At 42.7% G+C, this 19255-nt stretch overlaps 1 protein-coding gene across 2 annotated transcripts in view; it reads left to right on the top strand.

Moving 5' to 3' along the window:
* Positions 1 to 265: 265 nt before the first annotated feature.
* Positions 266 to 19255, top strand: part of BACE2 (beta-secretase 2) — a 54846-nt gene continuing 35856 nt past the window's right edge. The window contains exon 1 of one of the 2 annotated variants that reach the window (XM_073360351.1): positions 266 to 843. In XM_073360351.1, coding sequence (XP_073216452.1) covers positions 559 to 843 — 285 coding nt within the window. In that variant the 5' untranslated portion in view covers positions 266 to 558. The remainder of the gene's footprint in view (positions 844 to 19255) is intronic. The other variant, XM_073360344.1, reaches the window with a different exon arrangement.

The following is a 19255-nucleotide window of genomic DNA, read 5'->3' as shown; positions in this document are numbered from 1 at the left end:
AGGGATGTTGTCTGACGGGTGATTTCCATACTGCGCCTCCCTCCAGGCGACTCGCCGGCTCGAACCTCGCAGGGGAACTTTGGAACCGGCTCTTTCTCCGTGTAAACGCGGCCGAGCGCCGCGTGCTCCAGCCGCAGGAAGGGCTGGGCAGCAGCTAACAAGCAACTTTTCCCTGGGCTGAGCCGAGCCCCGCCCCGCCCTGCCAGGGGTGGGTGGTGTTTGCCCCCCTCCTCCCCCTTGTCCCTTTAAGGGCCTGGGTAAACTTTTTCCTGCTGGCTCCAGGCGGCCCCGTCACATCCGCTGGCCCGAGCCCCGTGGGGAAGTTTCTTGGCGCTTGTTCCCAGCCCAAACTCTTGGGTCCCGCCGCTGAGCGCGGAGCGCCCCCCGGGCTCTGGCGGGGGCAGTGGTGGGGCGCCGGGGTGCGAGATGAAGCCGGGGCGTGGGGAAGCCGGAGCCGCCCTCCTCCTCGTCCTCCTCCCCCTCCCCGGCTGCTGCAGCCCCGCGGCCAGGCGGCTGCTCTCTCCTGCCTGAGCCGCCGAGCGTCCCGCTGCTGCCGGGATGGGGACGCTGCCCGCGGCTCCCTGCCTCCTGCTGCTCCTGGCTGGCGCTGCCGGGCTGGGCCGGCCTCGCTTCTCCTTCCCCCTGCGGGTGTCTCCGCCGGCCGCCCCGGGGAACGGCTCCGGGAGCAGCCGCCAGCTGGCCCCCCTCGGCGAGGCGGACGGCTTGGCCTTAGCCTCGGAGCCCGGGGCCGCCGTCAGCTTCTTGGCCATGGTGGAGAATCTGCAGGGAGACTCCGGCCGGGGCTACTACCTGGAGATGCTGATCGGGACCCCGCCGCAGAAGGTGAGACTCCCCGGGGCAAGCGACTTGCCTTCCAACGGGGCTGCAGCCCCCGCCTGCTACCCCCGCGCCTGCCGGCTGCCCCCCTGCCCCAGCGTGCAGGGCGCTGCGCCCCGCGGGCGCGTCAAGGAGGAAAGGTTCTTGGGTGGGGGCAGGTCGGGGGGCGTTAGACGTCTTTCGCCGGTCTTCCCATGCTGGCCAGCTACCCCCGGGGAGAAGTTTTCCTGAGTTTCCTCCTCCCCGGAGCAACGTTTTCCTCCAGCTCCCCTGGGAATGAGACCGGGCTCAGCTGGGCTGCCACGGGTGCAGGGGACGGTGGACCCCAGAGACCCTTCTCATGTAGTTTGGAGGACTAGAGAGGTCCGTCCCTTTGATTGCTTGTGGAGAGGAGGAAAAGTCACTCCTGGCTTCGTCGTCTTTTTCTTTTTTTGATAACATTGGAAGACCTTAAATGTCATCAGCGTGTTGGTGAGTTAGACGTGACTGTTACACATGTGAGCGATGACGGCAAGTGTTGAAGGACTGGATTGACTTCCCCACCCCCTTGTTGCCTTTTAATTGCAGTATTGTTAGGTGGCGAAAAATAGAAAAACGAAAAGATAGTGTATTGCCCTCCTGCTAAGTACAGTTATACCGCTTGCAACTTTTCTTCAAGGCAGCATTTCCATTCATTGGCACTTTGCATGAAAAACGAATGTCCTCAGGCACAGTAATTTTAAGGAAATCCTGCAGGGCCGGTCTCTTTATTTCTAACTGTTTGATGTCAATTTGATTTGAAACAAGTTTCTCTGTCAGTCAAAAATATTGTATTTAACATACCTTATCTTATTTGCGAAGTCAGCCTTGAGGTGTGATGGAGTAGGCTGACTGCCAGACGCTCCTGATCCCCCACATAGAGATTACTCAACTACTCTTACTAAATTAAGTACTACAGTAAAGCAAAGTTTTAAAACATCTTACATTTTATTTAAAATGTAGCCTCTATACTGCTAATAGTTAAAGAATGCACTTCCTGTGGTTGGAATTATTCCTCCTTCTTGCCCCCTCCCCTTACAAATTCTTTCAAAAGTGTTGAAAACTTGGTTGTTCTTTCATTTGTGTCATGTGAAGCCTTGGTGGATTGTTGGTGGGGATGACTTGTCAGCTGAGAAGGATTAATTCTCTAAAAGCCCTTGGGGCTTTGTGTCATTTTTTTTTCCCCTCAAGTTTAGTACTCCCACTCTTTTAATGAGATTTAAGTGAATGAAGCGACCCTATGTAGGTGAAAATGTTTTATTTTATTTTTTATTCTGACTTCTTACCATAGTGAAAAGTTAGTCAGTCATATAGATACTTAGTAAAAAGGAAAAGTTCAGCTAATAAGCCCTCTCTGGGCTTGTGTATAATAATTTTTCTGCTTTGATAGAAGAAGAGGATTGGCCTAATTGCCATTCTGACTAATTGAAATGTATTACCGTAGGTCATAAAGCAGGTACATGGATTCAGACAGAGTTGGATAGTTTTATGATAAATACATGTTATGGGGGCTACTTAGATCTGATGCATCAGATCTATCACTTGATTGCCCCTGGGTTCAAGAAGAATTTTTTCCTCGATATTGAATGCTGCTTAGGGTATGGGGGAGTGTGTTTTCCACTACTCTATGGAATGTCCAATACTGTCTTCTGTGAGATTCAAGATATCAGACTTGATCATATCAATAATCTGATCCTGTGTGCCTTAAACTACAACACAACTGTATGTAGAAAAAGGTAAATAAACAGAATATGAATATCTCTGACCTATACACTTTTAGTGGTTCTGAAATAAGAAGAAAAACAAAATTATGGAGATTCATGTAGATCTTCAGGAATAATATTATTAAGAAAGATGTTCCTTATTTCAATTATATGCCCCAAGTCCTTACCCATAAGTGATATTACTTTACTTGTAATACACTTAACAGTTAATGTAAAATTTAAAATAAACTTGGTCATCATTTTACATCTGAAATTGGGTTTAAAGTTTAACTCACTGTAAACTGAATTTTCTCAGAGTAAAACATTGAAACATGATCCCATTGATGTTTATAAGTAAAGTCATGGATATGCTTAAATGTTTGCAGGATCAAGACTTAAAAAAAAAGTTTCAGCTGAACAAGTGAGGTGCTTTACACACCTTCTCTGCTTGACTCTGAAATGGCAAACATATATCTGATGCAAGTGTACCTCACAGTGAAGCGTATAAACTGATAAGCAACTAAAAGGTAGTATATCTCGTCCTCTTTCAGCCTCTCTGAAAGATGATGATTTATAGCACAGTATCCCAAAAATATTAGGACTCCAATTTAGCTGCCAATCCACCCTCATTCTATTACCAATAGATTCAAGTGCACATACGTTCTTTGAGAATTATTTGAAAGCTAAAAATGTCATGGTGTTTTGAGGAATGTTATTATATACGTCTTTTATTTCATGGAGTTGTCCTGTTTCTGATGAATGGTGTACTTTATGGCTGCCTGCTATTCCAAATCTGAAGATTATAATATGAGTTGGTAAGAAGGCATTGATTGCATTAGTCTAATTTTTTATTTCTTTAAATAATCTGGAAATAGATTAAATGCCTTTACTCAATATTGTATTATTTTTGCAAGCCTCAAAATGGAAGCTATAAGCACTTTGATAAGTGGAATGAAAAATTGTCTAGTTTTATTTGTTTTCCATGTATTTTTACTAAAGCGTTGTCTACTTTGCTCCTTCCTACAGTTTTTGACAAACAAACAAGAGACAGAAGCCTAACTTTAAAAAAAAAAAAAACCTACATTTTCCCCAGATTCCTTTTGTGAGTCTATCTTGATCGTTCTTAACATTTGCAGAGTAGCACTTTCCTCAGATTACACCCATCTTGTTATCCTCTCATGCCATTGTGTTCCCAAATTGTGCCTATATTGAGACTACACAAATATTTTCCTTGTAACTTTAATGCAAAAGGGTGGGTGGAGGAACTATGTACCTCTGAGTAGTCAGCATGATGCAGCTGAGTTTTGATCAGTTGCCACTGAAACCGTGGCGGAACTTGAATTTTATTCTAGTGACCAAACATCTGTTTTATGCACTCGTTCAGTTTAATTATTAATGCGAAACATGAAAGCAGCTTTTGTAATGGCAGTTTGTTCTGCTCAGAGGGTAAGCAAAAATCTGACCTATAACTGGCATTTAGAAAGTTGTATTAAGGATAAAGTGGTTATTGGAACTAACTGTCTTCATTGCAAACCATGAATTCCAATTTCCATAAGATTAACTGGAGACAGTCCCTCTATCACTGTCCAACTACAAAAAAACCGAGGAATATGTATTAAATACCTTAACTATGTGTTGCGCACTTAAAATTTGTGGCTTGATGTTTCAAAGGTTATAAATTCTGACAGTTCTGGATTCAGTTCCGGGTGTGGTGATGGGAGAGTAATTGCTGCCAGTGAGGAGTGACAAGAGGGGCTGAAGACTTGTGGTGATAGGATAGGACAGAAAAAGGGAGGCCAATTGGGTAAACGCCAGTTGAACTAGGGTAGTATAGCAGATTATTACAGGCTAAATCAGTGGGCAGTGGTGGTAGGGAAGGGAAATAAGGGATAGAACTAGGCTTTGAATGAGTGGGTGAAAACTGGAAGGAAAACCTAGGATGGAATCAGCAGAGTAAGGAATGTTTTTTTAAAAACCATACACCCACAGGAGCATGGCCGCTGGGGACAGGTGATGCTATGTAAACCTGCTATACTACCTTTGACATAAAACCTTAAATAGTCATGGACCTGACAAGTTGTGTGCCAAGGTAGATTAAAAAGTACTATATGTTGCATCAACACATAGGAAGTATTTTTCTGGAAAGCATCTTCTACTCTGTGGGCTTGTCTAGACATGTTAGCCAATACATTAAAATTAACATGATTTTAAACAAGACTTTGGACCTGCTATGGATAAAGCAAGTCTGTGACACCCCATACCCCATGTTCACCACTTTTATACGGTTCTGATATATTTTCTACAAAGTATGCCTTGTGAGGTATTGTTTGAACACTCATGATCTGCTGAACATCATTGTCCTGTTATGATGTGTGTAACAACACTGCATGTGAAACTATGAGATTTTACTGCATAATATTACTAAAATGTGCTATGGTTTTGGGAAGTGCGGAGAATTGCCCCTCAGGGACAACACAAAAGACTGAGCACAGGTGCCGAGAAACTATTAACTGCTTAATTGGGCATTCACCAGCAGGAGGGAAGGAATAAACAGAGTATTTACAATTCCTCTGAAGGATGGTTTGCAGAGCACATATGCAGTGGAAGTGTCTACCCCTGCGATCCAGCAAGGATTTTTCCAGTACAAAGAGTTGGGGTATAAGAGAGGTGGAGAGAGGAGAAGGGCCCTGTCCACCTCACCTCTCCTCTCCTTGCAACAACTTTTCTGTCTGCTTATGACATCAACGAATATCTAAGGGCACTGAATCAGGGGGAGGGAGGTCCCAGGCTGAAAGGAAATCCAGCCTGTGAACTGATGACTGTGAATTGCCTGCAACATCTGGTGGGTGAGAGAGCTGTTTGCTTCAAATCTTACTTACTTTGGTAAAGTTTAAGAATTAGATTACAGTTCTATCTTTTATTTATTTTGTAACCAATTCTGACTTTTATGCCTTATCACTTATAATCACTTAAAATCTATCTTTCTGTAGTTAATAAACTTGTTCTATTGTTTTATCAAAACCAGTGTGTGTGTTTGGGGAATCTCTACTCAGGTTAACAAAGGCTGGTGCATAATCATTTCCTTTGATGGAATGATGAACTATTAATGAGCTTGTGCTGGCCAGAACTCTACTGAAGAGTGCAAGACACACATTTCTGAGGGGCAAGGCTTGGGACTGGAGTTATGTGGGTGTCACCCTGTATATAATTTGTGGGTGGCTGGGCATAGCATTCATGTATCCATCAGAGTGATTTTTACATGCTGGTGGCTATGAGTGAACAGAGCCTGTAGAAGTTGCTGTTCACCACCAAAGCAGTGTAAAAGACCTCTCTGGCTGTAGGATTAACATAAGAATGGCCAAGGATTAAGGGGACACAGCAGTCCAGTGGCCCAGATTGCATCCTGGGAAATGTCACAAAGTCACATTTGAAAATGTGTTAGCTGGTCATGGTCAAGCCTAGGTACTCTTCTAGCAGGAAGCTGAGTACAGTAACACATCTATATTTCAATATTTGCTAATAGGAGTCAAAATTTCTTTTTATCTTTTCTCTGTTGCTGTGAAGTGTGACTTTATTCATAGTTAGAGTGAATTTGAGAGGGAAATGGCTCCCAGCCCCTTTTCTGCATGGATTTTGGTTTGGGTTCAGGTTTTGTAAGAGCACAAGATAATATTCAGCAGTTCCATCCTGTAATTTGTAAGCATCATATTCATCTTAAGAAGAAAAGTGGTTTTTCTGCCAGACACAGCATTTCTACAACTTTGTCTAACCTCTCACTGCTTTTCCGACTTAGCTTTTGTAATGTAAAGAAGCATGTGTTTCAGATGGTTTTGTTTACTTTAGAAATATACCCTACTAAAATCAAAAAAGGAATTATCTTTTTATAGTCTGTTCTGTGTGCAAATTTGAGTAATGCTATCTGAGGAATTGAAGGAAGAAAAAAAACAACTGCTTTAAAGCAAAGTACCATGCAGTGGCGGTGTAGCCATTTTGGTCCCAGGATATTAGAGAGACAAGGTAGGTGAATGTTTCAGAGTAACAGCCGTGTTAGTCTGTATTCGCAAAAAGAAAAGGAGTACTTGTGGCACCTTAGAGACTAACCAATTTATTTGAGCATGAGCTTTCGTGAGCTACAGCTCACTTCATCGGATAGGTGAAGTAATATCTTCAGGTCACTGAGGAAGAGCTCTGTGTAAGCTCGTCTGTCTCATCAACAAAAGTTGGTCCAATAAAAGATATTACCTCACCCACCTTGTCTCTCTCATAAAGCAGAGTAGTTTAGTTACCTCAAGGAGAAAAGTGGGTTTGACTTAATGTCGCTGTCTTTACTTTCCAAACTGGGAAGAAGCTTTAAAATAACAGCATAGACAGAGTGCGTGCTCGCTCACTCTCTCACTCACTCGCTTTCTGTGTCTTGATTCTACAATGACACCTAGGACCATGGTCTCTGAGAGCCTCTCAAGAGAACTAAAAACATAATAGTCCAGTGGTCTAACTTCCTTTGCCCAAGGCAGTTTGGATTGTCATGGTTTCCTTCTCTCCCCTCCCCCATTATTGCTTCCCTCTTTCTTTCTTTTTGCCTTGACCTGCTTCTCCTCCTTTTTATTTTTTTTTCTTCTTTTCTTATTGGCGTCTTATTTTCTGAAAAAATAAACCATGTATTGGGGAACAAACTGTTCTTCCTGCTCTGTAGCTTTCCTCCTGAGATGCAGATTTTTGGTTTCCAGTTTAACAAGAAGATCTAGGAAGGTTCCATGTTCATACAGTACACAAACGCCCCACTTACATTATGAAGAAATTGTGCATGGGAGAGAGGGGATTTCCACAAAAGGTAACTTTAAAAGGTTGGATGAAAAATTTCCTATTAACTGAAAAAAATTATAGTGCATCAAATACAATTAATGTGTCATAATTAAAAGGCTCTGTTTTAAAGGGGTACTGTCAAGATGATTACACTTGAGAATTATTTCTCCTTACCTATGTTTCATAATAAATTATGAAGAATAAATTAGACTTTTAAAAATTATTACTTTCCTTCTAAGTCTGTACTTAATTCAGTTTGTGACTACTGCAATTAAACTGCTAGTAAAACAGAACATAACCAGCTGTGTCTCTCTTTCATGCGTTAGCACAAACTGCTGTTATGTATGGCTTGTATGTGTTCAAAAAAGTTTAAATCACATAAAACAATGAAGTTGATACTGATTTGTTTAAACTAAAAAGATAATCATATTACAATCATATTTAGTAACCTTCCCTTTTTAATAATACACAAATGAACCCATATTTGGGGCTAAACTACTTGACATCACTTTTGTTCATTATGATATGGACTATCAGACTTCCTTTTTTTTTTTTTAACAAAAAAAGGACACTTTTTTATCCTAAGTAATTTTAGTTTCTTATAAGTTACCAAACTGGTAACAGAACATACATGTAAGTTTGGACATTGTAAATAATTACAGATCAGCACAAAGTGGGATTGGTACTGCATCCCTTACACAAAGCTCCCACTGATTTCTGGAGAGGTTACTAGGGAGCAAGGGATCTAGAATTGGGCTGAGTAGGTCGCAGTATTGCCCAAGCCAAACATTCAAAGCAGATATTGGTTTTAAAATGTTAGAGAGCGTGTGTGTGTGTGTGTGTGTGTTTGAGCTGTTACTCAAGTCACATGTACAAAATTTTTCTCCACAAGCCTGAGGGCTAGAAATCTTGTTTGTTTTTTATTTAAATGAAAGCTGAAAATCAAACGGCATTGATCTGGGAGCTGGAGCTTTAAGCAAACATCAAATATCACAAGGCTTGCAATGAAATTGTGAGATAGTGTTCCAACTTTCTAATCACACAAAACTGAACACCCCTGGCCCTTCTCCAAGGCCATGCTTCCCACTCACTCCATTTTCCCCCCTCCCTCCGTTTCTCACTCTTCCCCCACTCTCACTCACATTCACCGGGCTGGGGCAGGAGCTTGGGGTGTGGGAGAGGGTGAGGGCTCCGGCTGCGTGTGTGGACTTGGGGGTGGGACTAGAAATGAGGGGTTCAGGGTGCAGGAGGGGGTTGGAGTGCGGGCCAGCACATCCCTTGGCCCGCGCTGGTTCCCGCTGTCCCCATTGGCCTGGAGCGGCAAATCGTGGCCAGTGGGAGCTGCGATTGGCCGAACCTCTGGACTCAGCAGGTAAACAAATGAGCCTGGCCTGCCAGGTGGCTTACCCTGGCGGCTGTGGGCCAAAGGTTGCCGATCCCTGCTTTAGTCTCTTGAACAGTCCCATGGGCTTAAAATAGGTAAGTTGTGTAGGCTCAAAAAGTGGCTGCCAAAGCTACAATGGCATTTATGATTACACCTCAAAAAAACAGGCAGAGAGTGTAGCAAGGGCTCAGGCTTTTATGTTGTTAGATTATTTTATTTTTTATTATCACTGAGTTATCTAATTCATTGTTGTCTACCATGTTAGAGGGCTTTCCCTCAACCCTCCCACTTCTCTGGTTCTTGTCACACAGACAGCAAGCAGCAAAAGACCAGAACTCGTGACCAGGTTCGTGTGGATGCAATTTGAAGGTATTGGCCTCCGGGAGCTATCCCACAGTGCACCACTGTGACCCTTCTGGACAGCACTCTGCACTCGGATGTACTTACCAAGTACACAGAAAAAGCCCCAGGAACTTTTCAATCTCATTTCCCGTTTGGCCAGGCAAGCTCATCAGCACAGGTGACCATGCAGTCCCAGAATCGCAAAAGAGCTCCAGCATGGACCGAATGGGAGGTACTGGATCTGATCGCTGTATGGGGAGTCGAATCCGTGCTATCAGAACTACGTTCCAAAAGATGAAAGGCCAAAACATTTCAAAAAATCTCTGAGGCCATGAGGGACAGAGGCTACAGCAGGGACGCAACACAGTGCTGCGTGAAACTTAAGAAGCTCAGACAAGCGTACCAGAAAACCAAAGAATCAAATGGATGCGCTGGTCAGATAAGGTGGCGAAAAGAAACGCACGTGCGATGAAATGCTCTCTGAGCTCATGCAGTTATCCAGCACCGACAGCTCAGCAGAATCTGTGGAGGGACACAATGCAGAGTACAGGAAAGTGGCTGATGAACGTGAGGAGAGGTGGCGGCGGCAGGAAGATCAGAGGAGGCATGAGGCAACGCTGAGGGTACTGCAGGATCAAACGGACATGCTCTGGCATCTGGTGGAGGTTCATTAATGGCAGCAGGATCACAGACTACCACTGCAGCCCCTGTTTAACCGCCCTCCCTCCTCCCCAAGTTCCATAGCCTCCTCACCCAGATGCTCAAGAACGCGTGGGGGGAGGCTCCGGGTACCCAACCACTCCACCCCTGTGGACAGCCCAAGCAACAGAAGGCTGGCATTCAATAAGTGTTAAAGTGGCCTTCTCCTTCCCTCTGACCCTCCTCCCAAACCCCACCTGGGCTACCTTGTGAGTTATCTCCCTATTTTTGTAATCAATTAATAAAGAATACATGTTTTTTAAATGATAGTGACTTTATTTCCTTTGCAAGCAAGCTGTGATCAAAGCGGGGAGGGCGGGTGGCTTACAGGGAATTTAGAGGCAACCAAGGGGGCAGGTTTTCATCAAGGAGAAACAAACAGAAGTATCACACAGTACCCTGGCCAGTCATGAAACTGGTTTTCAACACTTCTCTGCACAGCCCTTCCTGCTGTGCTCTTCTAACCGCCCTGGTGTCTGGCTGCGTGTATTCAGCAGCCAGGCGATTTGCCTCAACCTCCCACCCCACCATAAACGTCTTCCCCCTTACTCTCACATAGATTGTGGAGCACTCAGCAAGCAGCAATAACAATGGGAATATTGGTTTTGCTGAGGTCTGATCGTGTCAGTAAACTGCGCCAGTGACCCTTTAAACGTCCAAATGCACGCTCTACCACCACTCTTCCACAGCATGAGCCTGCCCCAATAACTACACGATCTCCAAATTGCCAGGGACCACGGTTTTAGAGAAATCTAAGTTCATGTCCTCATCACTGCGCTGCTGTCACCTCCTCGCCTGGTTTTTCAGGTGCTGGTTCTGCATGATAGTGCGGGAGGTGTTTACAATGGTCATAATTGCTACAGTGAGCTGAACGGGCTCCATGCTTGCCGTGCTATGGCGTCTGCTCGAGCAATCCAGGGAAAAGGGCGCAAAATGATTGTCTGCTGTTGCTGTTGACATTTACCCATAACCACCCGCAACAAATGTTTGGCCCCATCAGGCATTGAGAGCTCAGCCCAGAATTCCAATGGGCAGCGGGGACTGCGGGACACAGTGCACCGCTCGGAATGTCGACACTTGCCACGGTACTGTGGACACACACCGCCGAATTAATGTGCTTAATGTGGACGCATGCACTCGACTTTGTACAGTCTGTTCCCAAAAATAGACTTATGTAAAATCGGAGTACTTTCGTAGTGTAGACATGGCCTAAGTCACAGTAGTTCTTTTACATATGTTAGGGGAGATGCTATCATCAAAACCAAGCAAAATAATCACAATTATTAACCAATGCTATTTTATTAAAGAAAAAAATTTATTAAACAAAACAACACAGATGACAGAATACAAATGATAAGATGGCTATTTCCATTACAATCTCTTCTATATATGTTTCTGTGGAAAGCTAACAGACATTACACTCTGAGAATGGACTGCCTCCTTGGTGTTCTTCGTTTGGCAAGTTAAGACCAAAGTTACTGTTTCCAAATACTATTGTGAATTCAATTTTAGTATCTTATTAGATGTATGTATGGGCAAAACAATTTGTTTAAGGGCAAGAGGATCTTGTTGCTTGTTAGTAAATAATCAGACTGTTCATAATTGGGCAAAGTAAATATTTAAATTAGTTATTTAGAAGTAGCCATTTAAAGATTTTTGTCTTGAGAAGGGTCAATTACAAAGATGAAGAATATTTAAATTCCACTATTTCTCTTTAAGAAGATGTATTCCTGGAGACAGGAACTGAATGGTCTAATCACTTGATGATTAACAGGAGGAACTGTTAGTATTTTAAGTTACAGTAGCATTTCAGTATCCCGGTAAAATCATGATATGAGTTTAAATCTAATTCCTGTGCAGTGTCTTATTAGTTAACTTTCTATTACCAATCCATGTTGAAGTTTTGGAGTGACTTTCCTTGGGTAAATTTCTTCTCCCTCCTCCTACCCCCCCCCCCCCAATCTGTCTGTGGCAGATTGCTTGTAGAGATGGACAGTAATTGTGAAGTGTTTGCTGCCTAATCAGGGTAGTGAAGGGTGTATGTGTGAGGTGTGCTCGCTTCAGAGTTATATATAAAATATTCTTTTTCTCTTATTTCCATGGAATTAGGCAAATGCACCTTTCAGGCTTGTTTAGATTCAAAGCTAGTTGCTGTTGCTCTTTCATTGGCTTCATGGCTTTGGGGATGGCTGAGGTGATACCTTCAGCTCCTGAATATGCAGTCTTCCTAATGAATATGCAATATTTCTTTAATTACCTTTTGTTCTTGTGGTGGGAAAACCTCAGATAACATTTAACGTTAGTATTAATTCTTTCTATCCATTTATTTATTTATTTATTAAGTGCATTCTCTGAGATCTATTCAGTTCCTTCAGGGTTTAATAGGAGTTGAAATTCTGTTTCAAATGAGTCGAAAAACTTCTGTTCTTTCTATACAAGTCAGCTCTTAAAATAATCTTTTTTTTTTTTTTAATTTAAATTCTTGAAGTTTAAATTCTCATAAAAGACCTGCCCTAGCCCTATCTTTAACCAGTCTTTGGAGAGGTTGTGTTTGTCCTCATGATTTAGGTGAGGGATTGATTCCGCATTACCAGATACTAATTTCCCTATTAATATTCTTATATGAATAACCTGTTTAGAATCAAATTATCTTGCCATATTTGTACATAAATCATTTTACTGTTTACACAGCAATCATATTAGGAGCTTTGCATTTCGCGAACATATTTGCAAGTATGCATTTCACAAAGGTTTTTGCTATTTCAATGTTTAAGAAACAAACAAAAGATTGAAAACACTTCCAGCTAGGCACCTTTCCAACAGGCTCTTCTGCATGAAGTTTTTTAGGTTAATTATAAATTTCATTTCAGCTAGGATATTTCTAGACTTCTTTGTGTAGATTTACTTAGACCAGTGGTTCCCAAACTTGTTCCGCCTCTTATGCAGGGGAAGCCCCTGGCGGGCCGGTTTGTTTATACATAAAACACAAAAACTAACTTTGTATGTGTCCTGTAAAGCATCATATAAAGGAAAATAATACACAATGTTAAAGCAAAATCGAAGTTATAAAGCTGGCTTCCAGAGTCTGTATAAACATACTTGGAGATAATAAATATTTTGACTCTAAAGCCATGTTCACCTTCCCTGATATTTGCTTGTCCTTGGGAGATAAGGTAGAAGCCTCTTAAAATTGCTTTGGTCAGCTTCAATATTTCATATAATTAAACAAAAATGCATGCATGTGAGGAACTTTTCTCCAACTACCATACATATGAAAGTAATGATAAATATACCATAAGCTTCAGTAAAGGCACTCGCAAGTTTAATGACCTAATATTAAAAATAATATTGTTAATATAATTTTTGCATCTGTATTGAGACCTATCCCCTACAGTAGTATCTAAAAGCTGGTCCCAGTGGCATTCTGCTTGTAATCAGTTTTCTTGTAAATGCTGTAGTGTAGTGAGCAGAATGCCAGTGCTTCAGTTCCTAAATTCTCCCTAAAGGAGACTAAGTAGAAATTTTAATTGTATTTAACAAGATTGGGGGGGGATTTTAAGTTTTTTCATAACTTTCATGGGGCATTTGTGTTTTTGTTTTTAACTCTTTTATTTTTATATTATTTATATATAATATATAATCTTGTGTTCTGTGAGTTCAAAGAAAGTTTTTCTATATGTTTTCTACGTACACTACAGACCTCAGTTAATTAAATAAATCAATGCAAGATTTTGAGAACTGCTTCTGAGATTAAAATTCTATTCCTTGAGCACCCTGGTTATTAAGGGACAGTAACTGGCCTACAACATGCAGACATGCATTGCTGATCATGTTGGGAAAACTTGGCTAGTGTCCTTGTGCATGCAGGTCATACAGATTTCAGAGTAACAGCCGTGTTAGTCTGTATTTGCAAACAGAAAAGGAGTTCTTGTGGCACCCTAGAGACTAACCAATTTATTTGAGCATAAGCTTTTGTGAGCTACAGTGAGCTGTAGCTCACGAAAGCTTATGCTCAAATAAATTGGTTAGTCTCTAAATTGCTAGGTCGTACAGAGTAACTTTTCTAAGACATGAGGCTGGCCTTTTGCGCTGAAGAGCAGGAACAAGCTCGGATTAGAACATCATAATTTTAAAGAAATACCACTTCCATTAATAGACGTAGAATGTGGCTTACCCAGGGCATTTTGTTTCAATATAATTAGCTCGTGTTTTCAAAATCCACTATCTTAAAATAATTGCTAGCAGCCTAATGCTCGTGAGCAGCCCTACAAACCAGGGAATTATGTACACAGTGGAATGTGGCAGAGATTTGGGGCTTTGATTCTGTCAGTGCTTAAACATATCTTTAACTTTGAAACCAGCAGGACTCCTCACATGCGTGAATTTTAAGCATGTGCATGTTTGCAGGATCAGGGTCTTTGAGAAGCTAGAGAGAGGACTCGACTCACAAAGACTTATGTTTTGAAAAATGGTGTGTGTGTGTGTGTGTGTGGTTAACTTCAAAAGTGCCTCTAAAAATAAAATGTTCAGTTTAGGAAGAATGGCTGGAAATGACCTGGAGAACCTGTAGGTACCCAAGACTATCAGCAGAGGCCTCTTACACCAAATCACATCTTTTAAAAATTTGTTAATATTTTTTTAAAAATCTGGTACAAGGAGGAATTAAATGAAGTTGCTAAACTTCACACTGCTTTAAAATAAATAAGGAATAGCTTGTGTTCAGCAATGAAGCATGTTCATGTATCGTGGATGGGATATGCAATAAATCTAAATACTGAGAATAAATATCAGTCTGAAAAATGACACCACAAGAAATGGCACAAGTGTGTGTAGGGGAAATGTTCAGAAATTGGCAGAAGGGAAAGCACAGTAACAAATACTGGATATTTTGTTACCCTGAGTGGCTGATTATTATTATATTTAAACTGTAGTAGCCTTTTATTATTGTCAAAATGATAATATATTTAAAGCATTTCCCATATCTCTCTTCTAAATGACTGTTCATCATTCCCACAGTCCGATGTTCATATTTCTGTTGCCAGTATGGTTTAATAAGTTTCAGTAGCTCATTTTTGGTATTTTAAAAAATGCGAATCTAACCTACAGAAAGCACAATCCAGCAGATTGACTAGTCCATATAACGCTCATCCTCTTGTAACCACAAAGGAAAGAGACTAGTGCTTTGTAGGGAGGGAAGGCACTTTGGCCCAAGTCCTACAATGTGCTTCACAGGGGCAGATCTATGCATTGGAGAGAGCCTTACTGTTTTCAATGGGGCCTGTGCAGGTGAAAGGGGCCACGATTAGGGTAATACTTTACAAAGTGAAATCTTGGCCCTATTGAAGTCAGTGAGATGTACGATGGTTGAGAAAATACTGTGGAAGTACTACAGAGGAACTTTTTTCAGAGTAGCAGCTGTGTTAGTCTGTATCCGCAAAAAGAAAAGGAGGACTTGTGGCATCTTAGAGACTAACAAATTTATTTGAGCATAAGCTTTCGTGAGTTACAGCTCACTTCATTGGATGCATGCAGTAGAAAATACAGTGGGGAGATTTTATTACACAGAGAACATGAAACAATGGGTGTTACCATATACACTGTAATGAGAGAGATCAGGTAAGGTGAGCTATTACTAGTGGGGGTGGGGGACCTTTTGTAGTGATAGGTATGGTTTTTTCCCCTCCCCCCGCCCTCCTGCTGTAATAGCTCACTTTACCTGATCACTCTCGTTACAGTGTGTATGGTAACACCCATTGTTTCATGTTCTCTGTGTATATAAAATCTCCCCACTGTATTTTCCACTACATGCATCCGGTGAAGTGAGTTGTAGCTCTCGAAAGCTTATGCTCAAATAAATTTTAGTCTCTAAGGTGCCATAAGTACTCCTTTCCTTATAGAGGAACTTGTTTCTGAGTTCTCTTCTGTTTCGCTGCAATAGAACCTTAATTTGTGTTTTAATCACCTGCTAATAAACAAACAGTAGTAGCTCAGTAAAGAGCTAGAAGTAAGTAGGGTTGCCAGGTGTCCAGTTTTCGACTGGAACGCCCGCTCGAAAAGGGATCCTGGCAGCTGACCAGGCCATTAAAAGTCTGGTCGGCGACATAGTGGGGCTAAGGCAGGCTCCCTGCCTGCCCTGGCTCCACATGGCTCCTGGAAGCAGCTAGCATTTCCCTCCGGCTTCCAGGCGGAGGCGTGGCCATGGGGGCGCTGCCCCTGTCCCAAGCGCTGGCTCTGCAGCTCCCATTGGCCAGGAATCACAGCCAATGAGAGCTGTGGGGGCAGTGCCTGTGGACGGGGGTGGTGCCTGTGGAAGGGGGCAGCATGCAGAGCTGCCAGGCCGCCCCCCCACCTAGGAGCCAGTGGGAAATGCCGGCCACTTCCGGGAGCCGCCTGAAGTAAGCACCACCTGGAGCCCACACCCCGAACCCTCTCCTGCACCCCAACCCTCTGCCCCATCCAGGAGCTCCTCCCAGAGCCCGCACCCCATCCTGCACTCCAAACCCCTCAGCCCCAGATCCGCCCCGGAGCCAACACCCACAGCTGGAGTCCTCACCCCTGCACTCTGAACCGCTCATTTCTGGCCCCACCCCAGAGCTCACACCCCCAGCCCAGTGCCTGTATCCCCTCCCACACTCTATTCCCCTGCCCCAGCCCCCTCCCACACTCCGAACCCCTAATTTCTGGCCCCACCCTGGAGACCTCACCCCCTCCCACACCAACTTCCTCCCTTCGCTCATTTTCACCAGGCGGGGCAGGGAGTGCAAGCGATGCAGGGAGTGGGGGATGGAGTGAGCCTGGTGGGGGGGGACAGGGCAGAGGTGTTCGGTTTTCTGCAATCAGAACGTTGGCAACCCCAGCTAGAAGAAGTGCTGGGGGGAGGTCTCATGTTAAGCCAGTACTCTTTACAAAATATTCTACAGAGCATGTACTAACACTAAAATCATTTTGCAGTTGTCTGTGTGTTTGTCTATTGTGTTATCCTTGACATTTTCATTTGCTTACTCACTGACTTGCAAAATTTGTTCATCTGCATATCTCTCAACAGCCTAACCAAACAATGTGACACACTGGTAAAATGTGTGGCACTGCCCATGTAACAAAATATGTTGAGAAATGATTAAGTTTTCACATCTCCATTTTGTCTTGTACGCCTTTTTTCTTTTTCACATGGATTGCCAGTTCTCTCACGCTAGCTTCATTTTTAAACCTTCCTTTTAAAAATGAAGCTAGGGTGAGAGGACTGGCAATGTTTAGATGTCTTTCTTCCCGACTGCCACTCCCACCCGATCAGCCTGGGGACTCTCCCAGTTTACCTTAATGAAACGGCATGCTGTCCCCTCTCCCTTTGATAGCCATTGTAAAAGAGCTTTCGCTGTTGGGCCGGCTATTTACATGGAGACTTTAGCCAGTGCTGCAGAATTAGTTGGGTAGAGCTGGGTGGGCCACTTATTCAGAATCAGAGCAGCTGTATAACAGCCAGTCAGAAACAGCTGAGAACCATTCTATGGGTTCTTCTGCAGGGTACAACAGAATAATTTATGACTGTGTAACTGCAATCTGGGAACTGCCCAGAAATGATGGCAAACCTGGGAATTCTTTTGTCACCTGTGGAGTTCCACAACAGGATCTCAGTCATTTGTAGAGATTAGCAAAGTTGGACGGTATTTTGTTCCAGGCTCACTTGAAAAGCATTAGCTGTAAATGTATAGTCTATGTGCAAAAAAGTGGAGCCATGTTTCTGATTGCTGTGCACAACACTGGGATCCTATACACTTAGGCATTCTTCCAAATATTTATTTCTTTAAATTAAAGTGAATCTTCAAAAGGAACAGGTGGGAAAAAATCTATAGTGAAGCTCAGTCTTTTGTTTTGAGAAATCTGTCTGTAAATGTTATCTCATTCCAGATAGAGAAAAACTGTAACTGTTTTTAAAAAAGCCCACATTTAAGAATTATTTTCAGAAATGAAATTGTAAAAGAACACAACTAGCAAAATCAGTGCCAATAAATAACACACAACTGTGGACAAATATACTATATAGTAGTAAGATTGCATTTTCTGTCTTGTTTGATGGTTGCAAGCAATTCTTACCAGATGGGCTGATGAAGTAATTAGGAATCATTGTGTTAAATGAGGCAGTATTTAAATTGGCTGCTAATTTTCCTATCTATTAAGCAGCTTTTCTTTTTTTTTTTAAAAAAGTGTTATCCAAACGATTTCTGGCTGCTAATCACTAACTACAAACCTAACTGTTTTCCCTCATTTAATGTATTGTTTAGAAAATTACTTCTAGTCAGGTTGATTACAGATGTGTAAAACAAAATAAGAGATGAATTAATGCTACATGTTTGGGTTTTTTCAATTATGGTAGACTTTTAGTGTCTCATGAGACTTGCATGTGTCAGAGTGTACTACTTTACTAACTAAGCTTCTCACTTGTGCAAGCATTGGAGTTTCTATACATATTAAGGGAATAGTCCCTAAAGGTGGGGAGCAGCCCCTTGAATAAGCGTATTGTATGGGCACACTCTAGCAAGAGAGTAGGACTATAAATCGTATTTGAAGCAGGAGAAGTAGGAAGCGTGAGAGCAAGGGAGGACAAGTTTTGAGCAGTGTGTGACTGTAACAACTCCTGAATGGTTCTTTGTATCTTCACTGGGGTGAGGGGGTAGGTTCTTAAATTGAGGTAAAAGCCTAGTGAAGACCAGACAGTTCATAGTTTTTCCATAATTTAGCAGGTCAAGTTAAGTGTTTCAACTCAACCTGCTAACTCAGGTGAAAACTACAAAATGCCTTGTCGTCACTAGGATTTTTACCTTGAGGTAAGAATTTACCTACCAAGCTCCCTTCCCCACCAACACCTCAGTAAAGACAAGGCCACAAGAAATTGAACGTGTGACCTTTCGATCTAAAAGTATAAACCTCTGCCGCTGCAACTAAAAGGATCAGGTCCACTAGTTTGAAGGCAGTAGCAGACTTAAAACAAACAAAAAAAACTATTTGCACAGTCCAGTCTTCAGAATCAAAGATCAGCTGTGGTTTCATATGGATTATACAACAAATAGCATCGAAAGCAGCAGCGGGGTCTATGAGAGTGGAGTGCAGGTCCTGGGACTTGACCAGGAAAAGGTTGTGTTAAATGTTGGTGGGAGCAGTTTCAGAGAAGTGGAGAGGGCACGGTAACCTGTCACTAGTTTGCATCAGAACTGTACTGTGATTAGTTTGTGCTGAGAACTCCAGTGAGGGGTGCCAGGTGGTAGAAAGTGGGGAATGACCAGGTTTCCCCCATCTAAAACCAGCAAGAGATCACTAATAACTCTGACTAGTGTGGGCTCAAGTCTAAAAGAAAGCCAGGACCCAAGCAGGTAGCAGATCTATGGGAGGGTTCCAGTGCATCTGAACTTGAATGATCGCTGCCTTCTCATTTGCCTTTTCAAGAACATACGAAATGTTGAGAGACTCAGTGTCA

This window comes from Lepidochelys kempii, chromosome 1 (assembly GCF_965140265.1).
Source record: "Lepidochelys kempii isolate rLepKem1 chromosome 1, rLepKem1.hap2, whole genome shotgun sequence".
Classification (NCBI taxonomy): Eukaryota; Metazoa; Chordata; order Testudines; family Cheloniidae; genus Lepidochelys; species Lepidochelys kempii.
The sequence above is the reverse complement of the archived record's forward strand: the minus strand, read 5'-3'. Positions and strand labels throughout refer to the sequence as shown.